This window comes from Centroberyx affinis, unplaced genomic scaffold (genome assembly GCF_046629955.1).
Source record: "Centroberyx affinis isolate AG114_WGS23_722 - 3 ecotype Tasmania unplaced genomic scaffold, CSIRO-AGI_Caff_v1 ptg002343l_1, whole genome shotgun sequence".
In the NCBI taxonomy this organism is placed as follows: Eukaryota; Metazoa; Chordata; class Actinopteri; order Beryciformes; family Berycidae; genus Centroberyx; species Centroberyx affinis.
The window spans coordinates 32,217-58,610 of record NW_027280607.1 but is presented as its reverse complement, the minus strand read 5'-3'; the positions used below and the strand labels follow the sequence as shown (position 1 = coordinate 58,610).

The 26,394-nt window shown below is 43.8% G+C and overlaps 1 protein-coding gene across 1 annotated transcript in view; it reads right to left on the bottom strand.

The window, feature by feature from the left end:
• Nucleotides 1–1,280: 1,280 nt before the first annotated feature.
• Nucleotides 1,281–26,394, bottom strand: part of usp6nl (USP6 N-terminal like) — a 34,175-nt gene continuing 9,061 nt past the window's right edge. The window contains exons 3-14 of the mRNA XM_071533229.1: nt 22,266–22,345; nt 19,815–19,854; nt 18,707–18,787; nt 14,167–14,274; nt 13,262–13,371; nt 12,325–12,373; nt 11,551–11,671; nt 9,827–9,921; nt 9,332–9,397; nt 8,521–8,620; nt 8,271–8,423; nt 1,281–4,860 (exon numbers count right to left, since the gene is read on the bottom strand). Coding sequence (XP_071389330.1) covers nt 3,245–4,860; nt 8,271–8,423; nt 8,521–8,620; nt 9,332–9,397; nt 9,827–9,921; nt 11,551–11,671; nt 12,325–12,373; nt 13,262–13,371; nt 14,167–14,274; nt 18,707–18,787; nt 19,815–19,854; nt 22,266–22,345 — 2,619 coding nt within the window. The 3' untranslated portion in view covers nt 1,281–3,244. The remainder of the gene's footprint in view (nt 4,861–8,270; nt 8,424–8,520; nt 8,621–9,331; nt 9,398–9,826; nt 9,922–11,550; nt 11,672–12,324; nt 12,374–13,261; nt 13,372–14,166; nt 14,275–18,706; nt 18,788–19,814; nt 19,855–22,265; nt 22,346–26,394) is intronic.

The following is a 26,394-nucleotide window of genomic DNA, read 5'->3' as shown; positions in this document are numbered from 1 at the left end:
ATATACAATAACAGCATGGGAGTCAGGGGGTTGAATGGAGATGTTGACTGATCCTATCAAGCTACCTACAAGCTATACCTCTGATGCCTTCACCAGCTTATTTATTTATAAGAAGACCTTATTTTTTTGTATAAATTGAAGCTTGTAACAACGCGTTATGTAATAACTTGACAAAATGTAATACATTTTCATTCATTATGTAATAACACCCGCATTTCGTAATAATCTGCCGCATTTTGTAATACAATATGTAATAAATTTCCCCGCATTTTGTAATAAATTATTACATATTGCGGTGGTTATTATAAAATGCAGGAATTGCACTTTTTTTTATGATGAAAATGTAATAATACAGTACATTATGTAATAACCAACCAAAATGAATGTCTTCATCTGTACACGCTATATTTTTAACAATTAAGCTAAATTAAACTTCCCAAAAATTAATTAGACCGACGTTATCGTTGACTCTGATCTTAGTATAAATAGCCACATAAAAGCAGTAACAAGATCAGCTTTTTATCATCTTACAAATACAGCCAAACTCAAAAGCCGACCTGGAAAAACTCATTCACGCTTTTATTTGTAGCAGACTACTGCAATGGTCTTTTGACAGAGTTCCCCAAAAAGACCATCAAAACGCTTCAGCTCATTCAAAATGCAGCTGCTAGAGACCAAAAGGTCAGACCACATCACCCCGATTCTTAAGTCACTACACTGGCTTCCTGTCAGCCACAGAATTGAATATAAGGCAATGCTGCTTGTTTATAAATCAATACATGGAGTGGGACCAAATACATTACAGACATGTTTAAGGAGTACACTCCTGCCAGGCCTCTCAGGTCAAGTGGGCATGGGCTGCTAGTAGTGCCCAGTGCCAGGGCTAAACTTGGTGAAGCAACCTTTAGTCACTATGCTGCGCATCTCTGAAACAGACTCCCTGTCCATCTTAAAAGTAGCCTAATCCTCGAAAACCTTTGAATCAGAACTGATGGGATTACATTTCACTGTGATTGTACCTAAATGATTACACATGACAAATAAAAACGTGATTGATTGATTGATCAGGACTCAAAACCATGGATGCTTTTAGTTAAGTTGAGTTATTTGAGTTCTTCAAAAAAATGTTAAACTTATTTTAAATCTTGTTTTTATCTACACCACTATTTATTTATTCATTGTTCTTATAAATCTTTTAATCTTTGTAAAGCACCTTGAATTGCCACTTTGTATGACAAATAACCACCGCAATATGTAATAATTTATTACAAAATGCGGGGAAATTTATTACATATTGCGTTCAGGCTGTGTATTACAAAATGCGGCAGATTCTTACAAAATGCAGGTGTTATTACATAATGAAGTGAAAATTTATTACATTTTGTCGTGTTATTACATAATGCGTTGTTACAAAGCTGCCAGTATTTTTCCCCACTACTGAGTGTAACTTTAATCAGGAGACATCTTTACTTTGGCCTTACTTTTCCCTAAAAAAGCAGATCTGTATCAAATTTGAGACACTTTCAAATCTAATCCCTGACCAGAATATAATATTTATCTTGTTAACACCAATTCAAACGTTCCTCTCTTTGTTTGTGTGCTGGAACTTCATTTATAGGATTCTGCATGTATCTAAACTCACTCAAAAACACTTCAAATCTCTTATTTACATGCTGCAGGCAGGTGAAACTAAAATACATCCTCCGTACCAAGTTCCTCCAAAGCCCCGTTTCTCCACTAGGGGGCAGAGTATCCTAAAGAGAGGACAAGGCATGCAGCAGGAAAAGAAAGGGGTGGAAATAAATCTTGTAGGAATGTGCATGCTTGAGGATTTCCTAGTACTCTACCTAGCGAGTGTATGACATAACCTCCCGTTCACGCCCGGTCAATGACAGATCCACCGATTCATTTTCACCCCATCTCGTTTTATTAAGCAAAGTATCAGAGAATGGTCTGCGATTAGTCGTTTAACAAAAAAACACAAGATAACTTAGGGAATGTAATTAACAGTATGGCAATACTGTTTGAATTGACAAAAGTTTGAGGAAAAACAGGGAATGTGACTGATCAAGTGTTGAAATGTGTGACTCACACATCAGTGACTATGTAGTGTGTGTGTGTGTGTGTGTGTGTGTGTGTGTGTGGGATGATGTATGCCAGTGGAAGTGCCAGTAGTTGAACAGTAGTTGATCTGACAGTGTTGAGAATAATAAGACATAACTAAGTAAAGCAAACTTGCTGCATTGTACTGAAACGCTAGTTCACACCCGCCTCTGACTGCCCGCTACATGTGCTGCAGATGTGGAAACTACAGTACTGCAAGTGTAAAACTTATGTTACCTATGGTTACACATTAAATCAGAGGATTTAAAACCATCAAACCAAAAAAAAAAAAAACGGGAACAAAACTGGATCATGAAGCCCTCGTAAAATAGCTCGCTATTCCTTGAGTCTCGAGTCGAATTTCACCGAAAACTACACTGGCCTCAAATACATGTCGATAGCCAATATACTGTACTTCATGTGGGAAAGAGAAATGCATTGCACATCAGTTGATCAGAAATAAACGTTATCGCTGAAACTGAGCAATAACAAAATAATCTCGGTGAAAAAAAAAACATAAATCCCTAATTAAAAAAAAAACAAAAAACGACAGTGGCGGCGCTTCAAAATTGAAATGGAAATCATCACTGCTTCTAATCCTATCATATGACATAGTATTATTTCTTCTCTTTGAAAAATAACATATTCACAAGCATATAGAGTAAATCGACCTCTACTGTAAATATCTGGAGCTAACATAAAAAAATAAAGATGGAAAAAGAAAATACATCTGGAGTTTTTTCCTCTTCGGGAGAACGTTCCCCTACTACTGATAAAGTTTAACGACTCAGTATATTAACAAAAATTTTCTTTTTACTGTACATTTCAGACTCTAAAAGATATATAGTCACCTCTCGTTAATGATTTACATCCAAAAATAAAATAAAATCTTCAGTCAGTATTTTTTTTAAAGTGATCAGTAAAAACGTCAGAGGCTGGTGTGTCCTGCAACTTTACGATGCAGCGTGACGGTCAGAAGGTCAGTACTTCACACATAAAGCACGAGGAAACAGAACAAAACAAGGCTCCTAACAACGCTAGGACTACTGCCTGTCTTTGCCACAGTGTCAGTGACTACACCTCAGTTTATTTCAGTGTCTCTCCACCTCTCTCTCTCTCTCTCTCTTCCAGTCACTTGCCCTCACAGCAACATGGACTCCTGCATGGCGAACGCCTCCTGTGCGTGCCTGTAGTGTGGTCCTCCGAACAGCTGGGGGAGCTGCTGCCTCAAGACGGGCTGCTGCTCCTGGTACTGTGTCCTGTAGTGAAGCAGGCTGTCGGGGTCCGGGGGGGAAGGGAAGGTGAACTCCTGGACGGGAGACATTTGCGCCCTCTGGAAGCTGGGCGAGCGGGGCATCCCGCCCGGGGAGCGAGGCGGGAGCTCGCCCTCCTGCGCCCACGGGTGTCCGTCCACGACCTGCTCCGGCGGGTAATGCGGGTTCGCCTCGCCTCTCCGCTGCCCCTCGAACCTGTAGTCCGTCGGGGCGTAGGTGAGCCGGGTGGGCTGCCGCAGGTAGACGGGGGTGGAGCTGCCGGGGCTTTCCAGCTGCAGGGGGCGCTCCGGGGGCGGGCCGGCGTTCCGGGGGTCGGGCGGGTGTCGGTGGTAGGTGGCGTAGGAGTTCATGAGCGCCTTCTCCGGGGAGAGGCTGTTGGGCGGGCGCTGAGTGGTGGCGTACGCCCGGTCCCCGTACACCAGGCTGGAGGGCGGGGGGACTCGGGAGGACGGGGCGTAGTGTCTCTCCTCTCCCCTGTGCTCCAGGCTCACACTGTAGGAGGGATGGAAGAGGGGCATCATGGTAGGCCTGCTGGGAGAGTACTGCTGGGGAGGAGTGTGGTACTGGCCAGGGGCGCCGGGGTAGCCGGCCTGGACCCCCGCTGGACTGTTGAGGGAAAGAGGAGGGGGAAGCGGGTGTTTGGCCACCCTGGGCCCCGTTGCGACAGAGACGACGCTCCCGGCGTGGCTGGGCGTGCGGTTGGGGCTGCCCTGGTGGAGGGACGGCGTGCTGAAGGGGGTCTCGCTGCGAGTGGTCCTCATTCTGGACGGAGGTCTGTCCAGCTCCAGGACTTCGAAGTCCGGCTCGGGCAGTCCTGGGACGTTGTCGTACTGGGAGGCGTTGGAGCCGCGGTTGGAGCCGGGGACGAAGCCCCTGGAGCGGGGCCGGCGGTGGGGCGGCACGGTGTCGTCCGGGCTGGAGGGGGCCGGGGACGCCCCTCGGCTCAGCTTGGTCTCCCGGGCCGCCGCCGCCTTGGCCGCCTCCAGCTTGGTCTCGGAGGGCTTGACCCAGCGGGGGGTGATCTCCCTGCGAGAGCTGGAGGCCGCGTTGGAGTTGTGGTTGGCCGTAGCGTGGCTCTGGGACTTCCCTCCCTCCACTAGCCCCGGGATGGGCTGCGGTGCGGCGGTAGGCGTGGGAGTGCGGGCCGGGGTCGGCGTCACCCCCCTCTCGGGAGTTGTGATGGTGGAGGGGGTGGGCTGCCTTCGATGCTCAGCGGGAATCTCGCCCGATCCTCTGGAGCGAGCGTCCCGCTTTTCAGCCTTGTGGTGGCGGACCAGCTTGTCCAGGGAGTCCCGGCGCGTCCGGCTGGGGGGCCGGCTGGGGGGCCGGCTGTCCCGCTGGTGGTCCGGCAGAGGACTGGGGTTCCTGGGAGGCTCGGCCGGCTCGGCGTGGCTCTGACCGTTAGCCACGTGGTTCGCCACCGCTGCTGCCAGCTCAGGAGGAAGCTGCCCTAGAGGCTTCTTGGGAAACTCTTCCTCTTTACCTGCCAAGTGAAAACAGTGGAGAGGTTAGAATACCGCCGTAAAAACAAATTGAAGGGTAATGGCTTGAACACACTGTGTGGTGTTGATTCACATCAGATGAGGATTCACAACGGGTACATGGATTCATGCAACACCACTGCCATAGGGAGGTAAAAATAAAGGAGAATTACATTCATGACAACACTTAATCACATTTCCACAGGCAGAGAACAAAGGACAGAAAAAAAATACATCTGAAATAGTGTTTGATATTAATTCCCAGCTCGCTGGAGGCGCTCAATTAGGAACTGACACTCAATTGAGTAGCCTCTGAAATTATGAGTTTCACTCCATTCCATTAAACTGTACTTAGCTGCGGCAGTAGACCCGGACTTGAAAGGTCATACAGAAATAGTTCTTGATTAATGAACCTTGTTAAATGTACTTTGACTGCTATGCTTGCACCTACAATAAGTATTCTACAACCAGTACATGTTACAAGTTATGACATATGATATTATTCACTACTTTAATTTACTACTTTAGACTTACAAATAAATAAAAAGAACAGTTGACAAGAACATATACAGTGTGCAGAGACAGTAATGGTGACGCTGGATGTGTTGGGGACTGTAAGGGAAAGTGTGATCTACAATCACCAGAGTCAGGCCAGGAGGCAGCAGCTGGAGGAAGAGGAAAGGCTGTGGGAGTGACCCAGGAAGTGAACTTATTGGCACTGCATCCACAAACTAAAATGTCTGTCCATGATATCTTTTTCCACTAACTTTGGCCTTTTCTCCTGTTCTCAGACCAAATGGGTTAAAGCAATAGGGAACAATCACCTAAGCGACTTTACCTTCCCTATCCACCTTTGCCACATCAGTATTGATCTGGATAAGATCGTGTAAAGAAGCTTGATTTTTAGATTTAGATTTTAGTTAGACCGATATATCGGTTTGCCATATTTGCCAAGGTATTGGATATCAGCACAAAGTATCAACTTCAATTATTTTTACTGCTATCGGCCTTCAAAAACCCCTATAGCTCTAACCCTAATTTTTGTTGTGGTTTGTGATTATAAAAGAAAGGAGACAGGGGAAAGGAATACATGGAAAAGTACTTAAGTGAGGCATTGACTCCTTATTGCTCTAACCTACTTAGTCTTCTCAGTAAAGACACAGGAGATGAAGCCACTTCAGACTGGGGATTCACCCAGCTGGAGTGTGTGCAGAGAAAGTTAATTATGTTGTGGTGGTTGGGTAGAGGATGGCATCTCTTAACTCAAGAACATGACTAGCAAAACTCAAAGCTACCAGAACCATAGAACCATTGTCAATGTCTCACAGTTCAGCCAATTCGGATAAAAAATAAAAAAACCCTTGCACGCCAGCACATAAACTGGCGTCTGGCTTAGTGGTAGCAGATGGTTTTCAAGATGGGTCTCTAGGAGCCAGTTTGACAAAAGCCTCCAGTGTTGGAAAGAGTGGCTCATTATCTTGTCAGAGGGCAATAAGACAGCTACTGTAATGGCTGTGTGGGTTCTGGAAGACAGACAAGTTCTGGTTTGGTCCCCTTGGAGAATATTTTTCAGATATATTGTGCAGTATTAAATATTCTGGTATAGAGGTTTTGCAGTTGTGTCACAAATCTAGCAACCACGACTGGTGCCATCATGGAGGTCCAGTGGAGAATTGGCTGTGCGCGAATAATGGCTAAACAAAAGAGAGAAACCTGAAAAGGATTGTTGAGGTGTAGATGTGGATCAATAATTTCTAAGTAAAAGTGATGAAGTCTGATGAGGTGGATTGGCTTCCAAATGTTACTGTGACACAGTAACTGTCTTGTCTTTAGCCCCAGCCTCTACTTCAAACTTACAGTAGCTACTACTAGCTACTATTATGAGTTGTAGGTCAGTCAAGCAAAATAAACAGTTGGTTATTGGCTTTGTTAGCTAGCTAATTAGCCAGCAGGCTAATTTAGCAAAGCAACCAATTTAAATAGTAACATGCAAGTACTACCATTAACGCTAGCTTCTACTAGACATGTTAGCGTGTGTGAAAATCAGATGTGTTAACAAGAAGACAGTGATAGTTAGCTAACAGGTACTATGATTTGCTTGTTAATAAGCTGACATTATCTAAACACAAAATTGATCAGATGTATCAGTGATGAAATTGACTATGTTTATTCAGTTCTATTGAGATTGCCCAAGAGCTGAGGACCTCCAATATGGCCACCAGAGGGTGCATTACATCACCTGTCCCTTTATAGGGACAGAGGTGATAACGACAATTTCCTGAATTCATTTGACATAGGAGCATGGGAGTAGAAGGAAAATATATTAACTGAACAAGATACAAAGAAAAGAGGGAACCCAGCCATTGTAGGACTTCAAATAAGCGCTGAAGCAATGCAGCCGAGCATAGTTAAGAGTATTATCAGGGAAAATAGCTGGAGGACTAGTAGTGAAGGAAAACCCCAGTGCTGCTGGACAGACAGGCGACAGACAGACGGACTGACGGACGGACTGAGGGACAGATGGACAGAGACATGGAGAGGGAAGACCAGTCAGGATAGCCCACCGGTTACTGTTGTAGGAGGGGATGTGGCCCCCGCTCACGGCCACAGTTTTGTAGGCTAACACCATTTGAAAGAAGAGGGAGAGAATGCAGATTAATCAAGAGAGATACGGCAAGATTAGACACACAAGACTACTTCTACAACTATTGTCTAAACGGCAGCAAGAAGCCAAGCCAGGTCAGCTGACCCCCAGTATGTGGTAATGTATGTGTGTGTTAATGCATTTGGATAGGTGTGTAGGCTATGTTGTTTTTTGTCTCTGTGTGATATTGTACGCTAATGTACAATACTGAAGAAAACTTTTCAGACAGTACACATGCATTGATAGCCCTTATATAAAGACCATAATACCTGAGAGGGCATTCTTCACTGTAATTATGGTACTTCTGATTGATATGGGTTTTTGAAGGCCGATACTGACAGATATTTTTGATAGCTGATATTTTTTGCTGATATTTAATATCTTATATTTATGCCCAAAAGAAATACAAGCATTCAGTGTTTCCCCCAGAATTTCTTTCTTGGCAGGGTGGAAAACAGCATTTAGACAGTTCAGGTTTTTCTTTAGACAACCAGTGTAGTACTGATCAATTACGCAATAAATATGAAATTAAACAAACTGCATATTCCTCATATATCTTTTATAAGATTTCTAATAAAAGGCCAATAACAGCAAAATGATATACCAGTCTAAACCTCCTGCTGTGCTGCTGTTGCACCTACAGCAGTCACATCAGCACTGTACCCATAATCACAATCAAGAATGCCCCTTTGGGTATTATTACCGTAGTATAGTATGGTTATATATTGTGTGTGTGTGTGTGTGTGTGTCGTATGGTATTGGCAGTACCTGGTGCTGGCAGCTCCAGCTTCGCCCTCCTGAGCTCCGTCATGGAGTTCTGTAGCTGCTCAATCACAAAGTCGTCCTCAAAGAAGAAGTCTTTGGACAAAGCCACCTGCAGAAACTCCACCAGCTCCTCCATGGACAGCTTCATCAGGTGCTCTGTTGAACACACACACACACACACATATCAGATTTTTCTCCTTTTGAGAATGAGTCAGTGCAACCGGCAATGTTTGAGCGAAGTAAACAGTCTTACTCTTGTGCAGTTTGAGGACAGTGTAGGACATGGCGGTCAGCACTCTCTCGCCCTCTAAGATGTAGATGTCCCAGATCCTTAGGGTGAGGGTGAAGGGCGTCTGGACACAAGGAGACCCACAGATTATGAGTAAATACGATCTCCTTATCATCGTTTCCCTGTAGGGTTAGTCCGATATATTGGGTTGGCCGATATTGGCCTTAAAAGTCTGATATCAGCGTGTTATATCATCCACCGATGATATGTAGGAGGTTTCTTCCTGAACACAGCCAGTCAATATGCTTTTATTACTATAGTTTTTATTCCAGATGGCTGGCCAGAGCAATCGTTCCAATGTGGTGTGGGAGGATTTTACTCAACAGTGGTAGCAGTATGTAAAAATAGTCTCATTTACTTGTTCAATAATGTTTTTTTGGAAGTTAATTCTTCATTTAAAGCCAATAATGAATTCCAGTGTTTCCCTTGCTATTGAATATTTTAAAGTGGGTTTTAATGGAGAGTTTCAGTGTCACATGATGATCTGAATGCAGTTTCAGAGGCTTTTACACCCTGACAAGAATAAACTTCAGGGGGAAACACTGAATGCATGTCATATTTTTGAATGAAGATGGTCAAATTCAAAGATTGAGTATTGGCACGTGGTTTAATATTGGTAGAAAATATCAGCTATGGGCAGCTTAAACATAAAAATGATTGAATCGGCCTTGAAAAACCCATATCAGTCCCATATAACCCACTTTCATCGGATATTTCTAATTATTCATATTTCATACCCACATAACGTGTGTGTGTGTGCAGAGATGGTACTCACTCTGTCCAGGAAGCACTGGAAGAACCACTTCATGGTGTAGAGACTGGTGAACACCTCTTGGTTGTCCTGATGCGGCACAAACAAACCAGAGAGAAGCTCTATTCAGTGTATTGAGTAGGTGTGGAGAAGTGGGCGGAAGGAGTGCTTTTAGGTTTTGATTTGGCAAGGAGTGCCATGTTAGTATGCGAATGTGCCAGAGGCGGAGAATAAGAATGAAAGAAGCGTTGACCTTGGCGTGATATTTCTCTCTCACTCCAGTCATCTTCAATCTCTTCACATCAGTCTGTTGCCTTAAAACAGTGCTAGTTCGAAATTCACCTGCCATCTCTCTTATGTACGTATAGGTTTTTGTTTATGAGTAATAATGTGATAACAAAATATCAATAAAAATGTCCATCTAAATGAGTCAAAAATGTAATAAAACCTGTTAATGTTATACATTTCCAGATAATGTAGTGGAAAATGTAATAATGAGGAAAATGTAATAATAATCACCAGGTGCTGCTTCAGTTTAGGCATCATCTTCTTGAGGATGCGGTCGTGGTGCTCCTGGAAGCGCATCAGCTTGGGAAAGCCGGGGATGAAAAACCCTAATGGAGAGGAGAGGAAAGATGAAGAGGTGGGAGAGAGAGATGACATTTAAGCTCCACGGCTACCTGGGGAGTGTGAAAGTTTGAATCTGTGACCACTGTCTAGATGCTTAAATTATAGAAGGTCATGTAACACACCCTCTGACAGCCATATTGGAGGTCCTCAGCTCTTGGCCAACAGTGGTTGTGAATGGCTAATTGCATTTCTAAACTGCGACTTGGCCGTCTCAACAGAACTGAATAGACATGGTTCATTTCTGTACTGTTTTTGACTGGGAACTGATCATTCCACCAGTGCAAAATCTTGTGTTTAGATCATGTCAGCTTGTTACCATACTATCTGGTTCTCGAAGTATCACTGCCTTGTTGTAAACGCATCTGTTTAGCACACTAGCTAACGTATCTAGTAGAAGCTAGCATTTGTAGTGGCTTGTAGTTGCATGTTAACATTAAAGATTAAGTAAACCCCAAACCCAAATCTTTGGTGAAGCCTGACACCTAATGGTGGAAAGTAGGGTACTGAACTGGCCATATGCTATCGACTGGTCTTTGTGCCACGTGATGTCACCACCTGTTGTACTCTATAGAGGGTGACATCACAGGGCACAGAGACCAGCCAATAGCAGATGACCAGTTCAGTACCCTACTTTTCACCATTAGGTGTCACCACAGATTTAGGTGGGGTTTAGTTACTCTTTAACATCTGTGGCTTTGCTAAATTCGCCTGCTGGCTAGTTAGCTAGCTAACAAAAGCTAAAAACCAACTGTTTGTTCAGGTTAACTGAGCTGACTCTTCTCAAGCTACAACTCAGAGTGTTTTGGAGTAGAGACTAGAGCTGAAGACAAGACAGTTTACTGTGTCACAGTAAGCTTAATTTAGAAAAAAACCCACCTCATCAGAAAATAAATTTTTACTTCAAATGTTACTGAATTGACTTGCACCCACACAACAATCTTTTTCAGCTTTTTCATGCAGTGTCCAACTGTTATACAGGCCTATTTAGCCACAGCCAATTCTCAAATGGACCTCCATGATGGCAGCAGCATGCAACTGCAAAGCCTCTATTGATTTCTGTGTGTCTTCTCCTTAGATGTATATACTGTATGTTATTCCTGCCTTTCAGGGCCCAGAAGCGACAATCCCTTGAAACGTGCGTGTATAGTCTATCTTTGTGTATGTTTATAGTCTATAGGACATATTCCTTGGTGTAGTGAGCTTGGCCATTTATGGAGCGTTTGGGGTCTGCTGCTAGAGATTTATGAGCTCAGGAACATGGCTGTAACATGCCTGCCTGGTGTTCTTGCACATGATTTTAGCATGTTTGACAAGAATGACGTGTGTGCTCTGACATGCTGTAGTCATTGTGTGTGTAGTGGCTTCTTATATATATTTAAAACTCATTAGCCCTATTTTTCAGTAATAATAATCCAAATGAAAAAGTTAAATGAAAGATAAGGACAATAAATGTGACTCAAACAGAACAAATGTCAAGCTTGTCGGAAGACTGTGCCTGCCAGCCACTTCCCTGTCATTGGACACACTGAGAGCCTTTGTGGTGATTGTGGTGCAACAGAACACTTTAAAATTTCCTTTTTTTTTTTGCTCATACAGTGTTGAGCATGCGTTACCGTGCATGGCGTGCTTCTGCCCAGACAGTAGTTTGACCAGGGCCCAGAAGGCGTCCTCCTCGTTCATGTAGATGAGCAGCAGTGCCGTGATCTGACTCATACCCTGGCAGTAGCCCACCTCCTGCAAACACACGGTACAACCAGATGAGTGGGTTGGGGCGGCATGGCGGGCAAACGGTCAGAAGGTCAGAGGTTCAATTGCTGTGACAGCTGGTGTCCATTGCTGTCCTTGGGGCCGGACACTGAACCTCTGACAACTCTGATGGACATGTGCATGTGTTCTCTTTTGTTTGTACCTTGATGTTACACACATTGTTGTACTTTGCACTTTCTTTCATGCAATTCTGACTGGATTCTGACTGGATTCTGACTCTGCGCAATGTCATATGTTTGTCTGCAACTTTTATGTTTGTCTTGATGCTGCTTTCTTGGCCAGGTCTCCCTTGAAAAAGAGATTTTTGAGCCTTATTCGCACGGGACTAATATTACTGGGGAACCTGATGCAAGTAATGCATTTTGTGTGACGCATTTGCAGGAGATAATGAAATTCGCTGAAACCACTGGTGCCTTGGAAACAATTGTACACAGTCAAGATTTTAATTCAGCTCGTCACTTCCTGGTTGAGCAGAGCAAAACCTGGAGTTTGCACCTAAAATGCATCCAAAACCTTCCTCTATAGATTCCGCTACTACCTTCAGAGACATGGAAACACTCAAAAGGCATAGAAAGCTTTGCACTTTTCTTGTGGGACAAGTGGGAATGTGAATGACTCACCGTATTGTACATGGAGTAGGCTGTGAGGACGTGGAAGAGCGCCTGCTGCCTGAGAACACAAACACAAACACAAGCCGCACTCAGCAACAAAACCCCGCACACAATCCTTATTTTACAGCTCTCTCCATTCATCGTTTTTTTTTTCTTCTGCATAGTAATAGCTCGAACATTTTTAACTCGCAGTAAAATTACCCATGTGTGTCTTAGGAAGTTGTACGTCAATCCCCCGAGGCGCGAATTAAACAGAAAATGCTTTGGTGCGGAAAAAAACAACATTGAAAAAAAAAAAATGTAACGTATAGTATCCTTTTCACACCGCGGCCCTGTGAAAGCCGAGCGGTTGAGTCGTGCCGCTGCGAGGGCCGACTACGGATATTAGACTGGCAATACAAGAGGTTTTAGTTTCTGTCTGGAGTGTGTGTGTGTGTGTGTGTGTGTGTGTGTGAGCGGCGGCTGCTCTCTGATACTCTTTGGCTTAAAATCCATCAGAGGCTTCTGTCAGAGCGACGTCGCGGAGCAGAAGTCGAAACACAGAGGAAAGGGGGACGTGAGGTCTCTCTCGCTTCCGTGTTCGGGGGAAATGTCAGCAGGAAGCAGCTTCGGGGGCTTCAGATATTAGGAATTATTCATAAAAAACGGCAGGGAGAGCGCGACTGGAGAGTGTTCCGTTATTCATAAGTGTGAATTACCGGGTCGGTTTCACAAAAGCGCAAAATACCACCTGCTCTCAAGACAGGAAGCATAGACCAGGATTTCTCTGACCTTTGGATTTCTCTGGCAGTGCGGCAGAGAAATCCTGGTCTATGGTTCGCTGAATGATGGCTGTTAAATATGTAACACTTAATTAATATGTTGATTTTCATTGGCTGTCATAGAGGAGTGTGTGTGTGTGTGTGTGTGTGTGTGTGCTGGGGAGTGTATTTGTTGGGGTACTCACTTGACATCGTAGCGATGCATGAACATAATGTGGTCCCGGTAGGTTCGGTTCACATCCAGGTCAATTTGACGGATGTCGGGGGAGAGTCCCCTCGCTCTCACCTTCAGCTTCTGGAGACGGCGGGAAAACACAGAAGGAATAAAGGAAGAGCAGATTGAGAGATTGAGAGATGAGATTCAAAGAGGAGTGAGAGGAGGCTGCCTTTTTATGCTGCCTTCAAGTGCTCCTCGCAAGCTTGAAAGTCATAAATACGGCTTGTTTATCCAAGAGCTTTTGGTCGGAAATAGCCAAATAATTTAGTAAATATCAAAATGTGTAGAGTAAAAGTTAAACAGAGTGAAAATCTAAACATACAACAACACATATTTACATGGAATGCCGAACGATAACGTATTAGTAAGAAAATTAGTAAGAAAATCCATATTAAAATACAAACCCTGTCTAATTTAATAATTTTCCAGCTCATATTTCGCACTGTGTTCGCTCATTTATTTACTCAACTCATAATTAAAATATTTCCGACAGCAACTGAAGGTAGGGATACATTGATCTAGCCAGTCAAACCCTCTAAAAAGGTCCAAACTCTGGCTCTTGGCAAAAAGAAAATTACTTTACAGTGCACGCAAACACACAGACTCATACAAACACAAGCCTCCAAAACCACCTCCTGCCCATAATAATGATGCAGCTTGGTGAAATCAAATAAAGCCGGGGCGCCTGCTCACTTGCTTATGAATCTTTATGAGGCTTGTAACAGCCGTAATGAAGGACGCGGTGCGGCATACGTTCCATAAATTGGAGTCCAGGAGTGTAAACTACAGGCAGGGAAGGAGTGTGTGTGTGTGTGTGTGTGTGTGTGTGTGTGTGTGTGTTTAGCGGTGAGATCCCGGCTCGTGTCTCCATACCTCGTAGAAGTCTTTCTTCTCCTCCTTTATTTTGGGAATGTCGAGGAGGAGACACCACACCTCCCCTCGGAGCTGCAGGGGAATTCCCTTATAGATCCTCCTCACCAGCTGGAAGGAAGAGACACGGGGGGGGGGGCATTGTTAGACGCACCTTCAAAGAGGAATTCACCTCAGCCACACCCTCCCAAGGTTCCACTCTGACCGCCGCTACATGCAAACAGTCTGCAAATCCTACAATGAAATGTAATGTGTCCCAGATTCCCCCTACCAATGAATAGAAGAAGCCTTAAGGAGCTGTCAGTGATGAAAAAATGGCATTAGTCTGGGTTTCAGTGAAGAGTTTTAGTGTCCCATGATGCTTTTCCACCGACAAGAATACAATCCTGAGGGAAACGGCAATGGAAACAGTCAAATTTAAAGACATTGAATATCGACACAATACATCAGCTATTGGTGACTTCACTCCAACAATATTGGTATCAGCTTTCTAAACTCATATCAGTTTATATCAAATTGGAAGATTTTTGTTGAATTGAATTTTTCCCTTCATTTTGTCTTTGTCTCTGTATGTTTTACTGCTGTTATTTTGCACACCTTCATAATGCTGTAATTATGTTTTTTGCAAACTTTCAGTCATACGTTTCTACTTAATATGTTAGGGTTAGGGTTAGAGAAGCAAGTTGCATTATATTTAATATTTGGTATGTTCATATTTTTCCTGACTGTACCCCATTATTACTATTTTGCTGCAGCAACAACCCCATTTCCCCACAGGGAACATTAAATGGCTCATCTCATATCATCCTACACAGTATGTAGGGCGATAACAGTGGGGAGAGTTAAACCTATTACGACAAGAGCCATTCTTATACATTCTCTAATTGGGTGAATTTCGAGTGAATTAGATTATAGTCAAATTAAAGTATTCCTCATTTCGCTGGGGAGCCTCTGAAACCCCCTCAAGGAGCCCTGAGGGGCCCCAGACCCCGCTTTGAGATCCAACGGAAAGATCAAGGTTTACAATATTAAAGCATAACTTCAGTACGATTTACACATCAAATAAGAGGTAAGAGATAGGTAAGAGAGAGGTGAGAATGAAAGAATAGACTCTAAAAGAAAAGAGAAAATGTTTCTAATTGTGCTTCCACACTGTGAGCAACAGTCAGTGGAAGTCCATTCATTTCAAATAGAGCTGAGCTTTTCGTAGTCATCGACTGTCAATAGCCAATCAGATTTCCGCGCTTCCTTGTTTTTTTTATCAATCTGATTTTGTTTCATGAACAATAGTTCTGCCTGGCAAAATTCAAAAGGCTATAAGAAACGATACTTGGAGAATGGTTGCATCCATTGCTGGGGTCGATAGGAGGCTCTGAAATCATTTTGTTTAATTTTTTTTCTCTTTAACTAGATGTAACATTATGAAAGGTAATACTAAAGCACTGAAAAATACATGATATTTGCAGGTGCATAGACGCAATCGAAGCCTCTGGCCCCGCCCACAATCGGTCAGACTAGAGCGACCCGTCAACCCAGTTCCTCACAGTGTGTCTAAGCAGCGAGAGCTTCATGTGAATGATAAAACGGTGTGTGTGTGTGCGCGAACGTGCTCGGTGCGCTCCCTGGGCAAATGGAAAGGGCTTTAGAAGGTGAGCCATGACCATCTGGCTGGACCAGCTCCAAGAGAGACTGTGGGTAGAGAGAGGCTGAGAGAGAGAGAGAGAGAGAAAGATTGCTATGCATGCAGAACAGTCTAAAGTAATTCAATGTCCACAAAGAGATGGAAAAATCTGTTGGACTCAGGGTGAGAAAGATTAAGTCTTAAAACCCAAACTGCTGGGACAGCAAAGCTAATCGGAGCAGTGAATTCTCCTTCTACAGCTATTAAAAACCAACCGGCTGGAACGGTTATAAAGCAGATATGGGAAGTGTGTGTGTGTGTGTGTGTGTGTGTGTGCAATATAGGTAGCTGAAAGGGGATACGAATGAAGAGCAAAGTCCTCCCATTCCTTGTTTTTACAAATGGGAGGTGTATTACACGACTGTACGGATACACAAGGTTGACCGCATTTAATCTAGAATCTGGAAATGTCTTATTGCTTCTGAATTATTTATCATATGGAAGATGGAGAGAGAGAGAAGACAGATTGATGTATAGAGAGATGTGTGAAGCAGAGCACAGTGATAATGAAGAGTCATGGATCGATTATTGCCAGTAACCTTGCCTGCATGCAGAAATATGTGATGCACATGGTGTGTGTGTGTGTGTGTTTCAGTTTCCTACCTTAACATCCCTGTTAGAATTCAGTGTGTCATCTTATAATTAATAACGTCTGCCTGTGTGTGTATGTGGAGTATCCAAAGCTTACACTCCATCAACCTCCTAGCATCACACTTGGGACTCATAGTTTCTAGTGCAACAGCCTTGTAATTAGGCTCTGATGAGCTAGTCAATGAGAGCATCTGTTAGACTAATCATCCTTTCGTGTGTGTGTGTGTGTGTGTGTGTGTGTGTGTGTGTGTGTGTGTGTGTGTGTGTGTGTTCACTTGAACACATATGTGTACACAGTCACAGGTCTGTTTTCAATCCACTGGTTCTCTTTGGGTTTTGTGTGTATATACGGTATCTCCGAGTGAGTGTGCGATGGCTCCTGAGCGCTTTGGTGTGTGTACGAGTGTGTGTGTGGCATCTGTGCTGATGTGAAGCGGCGTGTGTGTGTGTGTGTGTGTGTGTGTGTGTGTGTGTGTGCGTTAATGTAATCCCTCTCCGGCTGAAGAGGTCGCCGCTCCCCGCTGCACTCTGCGGCGCTCCGTCTGTAGCATCGATTGACTGTCACTTCACCGCCGAGCTCCGCAAGGACCCTGAATCAGCACCCCCTCCCCCCTCCTCCTCCCCACCCAACCACCCACCCACCCACACACACTAAGCCTTGTCCGCCCAATTTCGCAATCTGGATTGTATTGATTTCGTCTTGCTCGCAGGGGCCACAGTCTGCTTTAAAGATGCTGCAACCCCACCAAGATCTGTGTCACAGCTCTGCAAGGTATCGGATGCTGTGTTATCATTACTATTATGCTAAATACTGAAACCTCAAGCAATTCCATCATGTGTGGCATGAGGGAGAAAAAAAAAAAAGCCGACGGCTGCTTTGCAACTGCTTGGCTGCCTTGTACTTCCTACTCCGGGCTAAATGTTCTTAGCAGCCCGCAAGTGAGGAAACAAAATAGAGACGTATCAAGCGTGACCTGTTTACTTGCTGAGCAAAAAGCTTTGGCGCTGACTGACAAAGAAGGGGAAAGAAAATTCTATATATCCTTGGAGCAAAGAGAAAGAAGTGGGGAGAAGAGGGGAGGGGAGGAAGTGGGTGGGGGGGAGGAAGTGGGTGGGTGGGTGGGTGGGGCGCCTTAATGCTGTGGTGTCCTTGGTTGTTCCTCGCCACTGACAACTCTTTGAAACGGAGGAGAGGCTTACTCTTTCTGCCAGCAATGAGCGCATTCCAAATCCCTCCTGAAACCAGCCACACAAATGAAGGACATGGTGAAGCGCCCCGGGCAACGCCACACAGTTATCACAACCAGGACGTAGAAAACCATCAGGCACTAATGAGGACAGCTAGGACTGATACCTGACTCCCTCTAAGCGTCCTTGTGGGAGGCAGGCCGAGGCTCAGAGGAGCCCGACACTCCTTTACAGCTGCCACCAACAGAAGGAGGGTGGTAGAGGGCAGTTAGGCCGATGTGGCTTTTTGAAGGCCGATATTTCTGGTTTGAAGCTGCCGTTAGCTGATGTTTTTGTGCCAATCAGAGGTGTGACCAAGTCAGCTTTGCTCAAGTCCCAAGCCAGTCTCAAGTCTTGAGGCACAAGTCTCAAGTCAAGTCCCAAGTCTAAATGTAGATTATCAAGTCAAGTCCATGTCATTAATGTCAAGTCTCAAGTCTAAATGTAGAACAGCAAGTCAAGTCAGAACAAATCAAGAATCCAGTATCAATTTAATATCTTAAAGAAAACTAAATATCTAGGACTTTTCAATGCAATATGGTTTTAATAGGATAAAAACTTGGTAAGAGCATCATGAGTTTACACAAACACAAGATCTCAAGTCAAGACTTTAGAAACCTTTTCAAGTCGTCAAAGTACAAGTCAAAGTCAAGTCCTAAGTCACCAGAACCCAAGACAAGTCTCAAGCAATTAAAACCGGGACTCGAGTCCCCACCTCTGGTGCCAATAATCAGTATTGTTAAATTTGACCACATTCATGCATAAAAAAAATCCCCCCCCAAATTAGAAGGATTCAAAGTTTCCCCAAGAGTTGTATTCTTGTCAGGGTGGAAAAGCCTCTGAAACAGCATTTAGACCATCATGGGACACAAACTCTTCACTGAAAGCCATGAAAGTTGGGTAAGCAGCTCCTTAAGGCAGGGTGAGGCAGGTTTCATTACAGGTTTTACAGACTGACACTCATGGAGGAGCAACACTGACTTAATCCAAGGCCAATATCGGCCTGATTTATCAGTCTAGTAGTGGGAGGAGAAGAGAGATCACCTTTTCACTGTTCTTGTATTTGTCCCAGCTCTTCAGCATCTTCAGCCATTTGGTGGTCCTCTCCACCTCAGTGTGTTTTTGCTGAGTGGACACGGGAAGTGACACGTTAGTACTGAACTTCTTCCTCCCTGACAGTCTTTTGCTGCATTCACCTCCTGTGGGAATTACTGTCAGAGCGAACGGCTTGACGGTTAAAAGGGACGACTCGGAAAGCGACTGCGCGTTCCAACTCGTTTGAAGCCGCCCAGATGTCATGATTCGAGTTTTATGTAGACTTTGGTTGCACTTAGTGATACATCTGAGTTCATGTTTTACAGCAAACCAAACCACATGTGACAACCACAAACCAAAAATCCAGCAAGTTAGTTGTGATCACAAAATTGTTCATCTGGTTTGTTTTATTTGAAGTGAGTATATCATTCCCTACACTTCTCTATTTCCTTTTTGGTGATGTAATCGGGGTCCATCGCCAAACCCCGAGTTCCCAAGTAGTATTTACCATCTGACAGCTGAGGTAAATGGTATTTTTGAAGTGGGAAGCTCCCGTTTCCCATGGGGCATGAATGCAGCATTTGATATCTCAACCACAAAGTAACAATCACAGGCTGTAAAAAAACACTATACAACAGTCAACAAGAGATTTAGAGAACACACTTTGAGGTGTGGAAGGAGATTGATAGAAGGCTGGCATGCGACATGATTAAAAAAAGGATAACAAAGGCTCTATTTTTAGTCAAAAGCAAAAAGAAGGACCGAAAGCGTTCCAAATACAAAAGAAAAGGAACGGGAACTATTTTTAAGATTTTGGTTTTAATGAACCCTTGCAATAAAGGTTTTTTAACTGATGCTGGAACACCTTGGATCCAACTTTTTCCACTCTTTGATCGATGTTGAGGAAGACTTATGGTAGCACACTAAAGCACAAGATATCTGGGAGGAGAGCTTTGCACATTCTCAGCAGCTACAGTTCTATTTCTAGTGTCAGTAATGATTATTTGTTTGAATCGGCCCTTTTGTTTCCCTTTCGGCTACAAAAGGACACTGGTGGGGGCGAAGGTGGGAGTCGGCAAAACAGAAATAAGAAAGAGAGAGAAATAATATCACTCACCTTCTCCTCCACCGAGTCGTAGGACGGCAGTTCATTCTCACTGATGAGAGGAGAGCAGAGGAACGGAAATAAAGAAGAAAAAGGAGAAAGGGTGAGGAGATAAAATGCTTTAGCGCTTTCGAGCCTTCGACTTATCGCTCAGCTCACAGTTTATTTTTAGTCATGCGCTTACTGTCAACACATGCAATGGATTAATCATAGTTTAGTTAACCCCGCCTGTAACATATGATAAGCATGGCAGGTGCGAAGTGTCTCTCCGCACCCCGACTCTCACACTTATTCGCTTCACACAGCTGTCGTCTTTTTTTTTTCATCTCGAGAGTTTTTGAATTTTCGACACGCCGTCGAACCGAAATAAGCGGCGGCCGGGTCGGGGCTCGTCTAGCTTTCCCTGGCAGTTATCAAAAAGGAAGGGAGCGCGAAACATGTCGGCGGTCACACAAACAGGAAATAACAGATTAGACATTCCTCCATTTTGGCTCTGCTTATCGGGGTTTCAAAGTCCCTGAAGCAATTGCTGAGCGGAGGTTATCCTAGGAAACAAAGTCATTGAATATTCTGGTGTCAACTGCATTGAATGCTTACTGGCATCTACCTGCTGTTTTTCCCTTGAGAAAATAGTTTCGTCTTACACGGCTCAAAAGGAAAACAAACAAAGAGAGGTTTGAATGCACAGATTTTAATGAGGTCAGCTGAATATCTTTGAAAACATTTCCACCGTTCCTCCCTCCCTTCCTTCCTGGCTGTAAGACATAATATCATGCCCCATGTTCAAGCTGATAAGTGAAAGTTAGCTATCCATCCCACTGCCTTATCCGTCCAACACGTCTGAAATCTGAGATCACGTCAAGAGAGGAAGGAAGCTCAGTCTGGGACTCATCCCCGCGTGACCTTTGACCTCCAGTCTAACCAGGCGGCCTGCTGAGCGGAGCCAGCATGTGTGCGCTGGCATGTTCCATCCAATTAAAATGGAACAAATTGACTGTCGCTCGGAATATACTCCCTGCGCACAAGTGTTTGTGGCTCTGTAATGACACTGGGTCTCCATCCAAGTGGTTTCATGCAAATTAAGACGCATCGAATCAGAAAACGCTGAATTTCCTCAATATTGCAAAACAAAACGTTTTTATGCTCGCTTGAGGTGGCGGCATTTTTTTGTCTATGAAGAAATGTTGGTGAATAAATTATCTCTTTAAAGTTTTCCTGTGAATGTGCTTTGTGAAGCTGAGGAAAGTTTGTTGCAACTGATAATATAATAACTGACAGATAATGTTATAACGTGTTAAAATGTAATAAAATGTCCCCGAATGGGTCAAAAATGGAATAAAAATTCCCACAATTGTATAACTTTTTTAAACGATTACAATATCAGTCTGAAGACATTATCTGGCAGCTTATCGCATTAACAGCTTTTATTATATTTTTGACCCATTTAGTATACAAATGAACTTGACTTAATGTGACATCAATAAACTGCCATCAATAAACTGCCAACTTCTCAAACCTAATAAGTTTGTCTTAGTGGCTAGCAGGGGTGCAGATGGTGACAAAATATCTTTTTGTAGCAGGTTCAAGAATTGCTGATGAGTCCAGCTTTCTCTGGAGGGATCTGTCACTTCCTGAGGGTGGAAAAGAGTTTGACCATACCCGACATCTGAAATTAATTTGGGCAAATCTAAGGGGTTTCAATTAGAGGGCCTGGGACACTCTTCTCTGTTGCAGCCCCACTTTGTGATTTAGACTGTTAATAGAGGGGTATTTTCCCATAAAATCCTTGCCTAGTGCAGCTTTAACATTTGCTCGACCCTTGATGTAAACATAGCTCCTCATTTTCCTTCCAGCCTTTGAGTAAATCAGGGCTTCAGTCTCCCTCGGTCTGTGTGCTGTAAAGCCCTGTCAGTCCACACAGCCTCCAAAGCCTAGAAAGTATGTGGAGGTCACAGCTCCTCTTGGCCCATCTCTGCCTCCAACCCCCCCCGGTCCGAGGCCTCGTCCCTGGGCCCAAGGACACTTCTGTCCTCCCTGTCTCAACCGATCACATAACCCACGGGTCATATGCGTCCCATCGCTGTCTTTCTTCCATCACCTCCCCGTCTCTCTCTCCATCTTGCAGTGTGTTCCTATGCGCTGCAGCCCCGACACTGCTGCCCTGTGATTGTGGCTAACCGAGCGCCTTCCTGCCTGCATGTGCCAGCCCTATATATAACGCCGTAGCACACTGCTGTTTAAGAGCCTCGCAGCCTGCCTGCTGGCCCTGCCAAAGCCACACACACACACACACACACTTCTCTCAGCACCACTCATCTTTATAGCCTCTCATTTTCTCCTTTTTTTCTCTCCTTTCAAAGTAGCACTACTGTTCGAACCGCGTTCTGGAGGTTATTAAGTTAGTAATCAGAAATAATGGGTTGTGATGTTTGTGTGTGTGTGTGACAGTGTGTGTGTGCTTACTGGAGGAAGCCGAAGCGGTCGATGACTTTATACAGGTGGAAGTTGGTGTCCTCCCAGGGCTCGACGATGGCCTCTTTCCCCTGAAATGAAGAAGTGAGCGGGCGACACGGTGAATAACAACGAAGCTGGAATATATGTGCATGGTAAACATCCCTGCTATGGGGAGCGTACACATCAAATGAAGCACAGAAGAAGACCACAAACCAACTTGGACTGTTAGAGGTGCGTTACATGCTACCTAATGGTTGCATTCTCTTTGAAAATGAACAGTGGATTCTGATGGAGCTGCCAATTATATGCCACCCACGCTCTTCAGGGGCAGACAATCATGTTTTGATTGGCTGGTAGATTACGACTCCGGTGCCCTTGGGAGTGTGTGTGTGTGTGTTAGAGAGAGAGAGAGAGCATGTGCATGAATGTATCAGAAAGAGCGATGTTTGCGTGTGTGTGTGTGTGTTGCGATTAACAGGTGTGAAATGAACAGCCAGACGCCCACCTGCGTCACCGTCTGACTCCGGGCCTCCGAAAAAAAAAAAAAAAAAAAACTGGTTCTGGTTAATTTGCCATCATGGGCCAACGAAATGGAAAACCCAGAGGTGGAGGGTGGAGGGAAGGATTATGCAGAGGAGGAACAAGGAGAGAATATCAAAGGGAGAAAGAGTGGCAATGGCAGATAATGCGGGCAAGAAAAGGTGGGAGAAAAGGGAGTGAATGGAAGTGTAGAGTTGAGAAAGGAAAAGAAAGAAATCGCCCCGTTACACAGTCTCTGCAGGTGCACCAACACCAATACAGAGTGTTGACCCAGGTACTACTCAATTTACAGTCATTCACGCTGTCTAGTATTGGGATATTATAACACAAGTACAGGAGCAAGTGCATCAGTAGTGTTTATTCATTCATTTCATTGGATTACTGAATTAGAGACTCTCACACCATTGGGAATGAACGAGGACCTGGATCTCAGGGTCTTCCTGTGAAATGTCCTGTGATGCAAATCCAACCTGCTGTCAAATCCCTAAATAGATTTTTTATAATTGACCTGCGTGTTTTATATATAAAAAGTTTTTTCTTCCATGGTATAAACTATTTTACATAGAGATGGACGTCTTTCGCCTTTTGTTGTTTTGTTTTGGTGTTTTTGTTTTTCTGTTTCCCTTTTTTTGGGGTGGGCATGTCCTCCTGAAAATGTGTTTTGGTATATATATATTTTGTATATTTGTACATGGATGAATTTGAAGTTATAGGACCCCATGGGGTATTTGTATACTGTAGACTTGGGCTATGTCTTATATATTTACCACTAACCTGAAAACTTTTTTTTGCTTCTTAGTAATATCAAAAGGATTTTGAATATACACGATTATAGATATTGTATGTTTTGACAGTTGAGGGAATCTTGTGTGGGATCATGGACATACCTCCAACACAGCTGTGGACTGTTATGCAATCATAGACTGTATTTAAGCACTATGCCACTTTATGATTGATATGTCTTGAGTGTGTGCGGGAATTGACTTTTTTTTCTTTGGTATTCATTCATTTTCTTCAGATTATGCACTGGTCATTGTATAACAATCCTTAATCAAATACAGAAATAATGCTAAATGATAATAATAGAAAATATTGGACATAGCAGAGACTTAAGGATATAGCTTCACACAGCTTTACTCTCAAAAACAGCTTATTCAGAATAGGTTAACATATAAAAACTGCTTATTCAGAATAGGTTAACATATAAAAACAGCTTATTCAGAATGGGTTAACATATAAAAACATCTTATTCAGAATGGGTTAACAGATTATGAACAGTGCAGTAGGTCAGGCTAATAAAACAGAATGGCATTTAACCTTCATAAACAAAGTTCCTCTTCTAAACAATAACTTCTATGACTATGAACTTTACAAATAGCAGAATTCCCGCATTCAGGAGACATTTTTCCTCACACCGGTGCCCCTCTAGCCCTCTCTGCCCCCCCCCCCCCCCCCCCCCCCCCCACCTTTCCTGTCGCTCTCTGCTGCCATCCAAACGCCTTCAAAATAAACTGCGCCGAGAAAACAGATGGAGAGACAGAGGCCGGTCTGCGGTTTCGCAGGTCAGTCTGAAGACCAGATGTCGAGGTGATGCGTTTCTAAAAATTCATCCCTGTCCTCGCACCGCCGCCCGCACAGCTCCCTCTGCGCGGCGGTTAAATAAATACGTGGAAATCCAACAGAATCAAAAAGGGCCTCAGTGTGTTCTCCGACCTCGGGCTGCGTGTGTGTCCACGCTCGCAGACGCACAGTGCCAAAGTGGACACACACAGACTGTGAACCTAAAACCCATGTCCAATAGTGATGATACAATCTCTCTCTCACTCACACACACTCTCTAGTCATTTCCCTCCCTGCTTAAAATCAATGTCAGAGTAACATTAAAGCATGTTACTCTATGATCTACTGTACAACTGTATGGTTTAGTGACTATAAATGAACGCTTAGTGATATCAAATGCACAACATAATGTTTGAAGATTGCAAAAGTCAATACATGTCGTTCGATATTATGATGGATATGATGCAGCTTCATTGGTTACATATTAATTGTAGATTTGATCAATATTACATTGATTGTCTATGGGAAGGCCTTAAACTGAATTCTAATGCGACATTTTGATCAGATTCCAAATATGTTTGGCATGAATCGGTCGAACCCGAGTGGATATCTCATTTTGAAACAAAACTAAACAGACGCTTGTTGATGTGAGATGATGAACAGCGAGTTTGTGAAGGAGTGTGGCGTTGTGATTAACTGTTAAACTCCTCCCCTCCCCGACGGTGACAATGCCGCTGATTGCGCCTCATTCTGCCTCGCCGCGCGCCCAAAAATGGATTCCTCTTGCGATCGAGGTCACACGACGTAACACAATTACACTCGAGTGTCGCACACACACACACACACACACACACACACACACACACGCTCCTCCATCATCTCCTCTCCTCCTCCGTCCCTCAATGGTCTCTTCACTCTTAATGAGGCAGCTTGATTATGCGGCCCGCCGGACTAAATTAAAACGGCTAATTTACAAACCGAGTGCGGTGGGCTGGTCCGGCTGATATGGCGGTGTTGGGAAATAGAGCTGTCAGTCAGGAAATACATACATCCATAACACACATGACACTCACAGCAACTAGACCACTTATCTCTCTATGGAGAATACAGTAGCTTATACTATAGAGGCACTGCTTATACCGCAACATAACTTGTTATAAAATGTATCACTGTATGCATGTATGTATCACTGTATGGGAGTAATCCATGTAAATTTATAGATGAAAAACCCAGGACTACTGAGTACTGTTGTGTGAGGTCATTTAAATTAATTTGCATATTATGGGAGTTGTGTGAAAAATCACAGCTAAAGTGTTGAGATTTAGAGTTACTTAAGAGATAGAGTTAACGCTTACTTCCTTTTATTTATTAGAAACTGCTCAATAAAGCATAGACATTAGGGGATTATTCGTAAAACTAGCGTGACATAAAGTAAAAGCTGAAAATTAGTGTTTTCTTATTCTTAAATGTGAATTATCGGGTCAGTTTTACAGTTTTTGTTTTTGCAGCTCCGCCATCCCCTTTTGCCAATTTGACATGCCCAGATTTGATCTTGTGGTTTGGACTATTATAATGCAGAGCAGAGATCAAGTAATAATTGGCAGAAATCAATTTGGAAGCAAAACAAAAAATGGGAGCATTCAGGACCAAAGTTCCCTCTAAGCAGCTTTGACCAAATAATACTATCTTCCCAATCATCAGCCATTGCTCCACTTTGTCCCCTAGAGACTGGAAAATGATATTAGGTGAAGGGACTTTTCCATAGCTTAGAGTTTAGTGAATTGGCACCCTTGGGTCTCAGCCAACAACTAACACCCCCAAAGGCGTCACGCTATCCCTGCTGGTGAATTTTATGAATAGCCCCTCATGTCTTTTCCAAACCATTTCTCCTCTTACTACCTCTTCTCTTAAAACCGGCTAAAGACTTCTGCTGGGGAGACTTTTGTCTTTCTCTGCCACAGGCCCCGGAGCATCAGGGCGGCCGCTAAATACGCAGCGCTTAATTAACATGCTGATTTTCATTGGCTGTCGGCTGAGC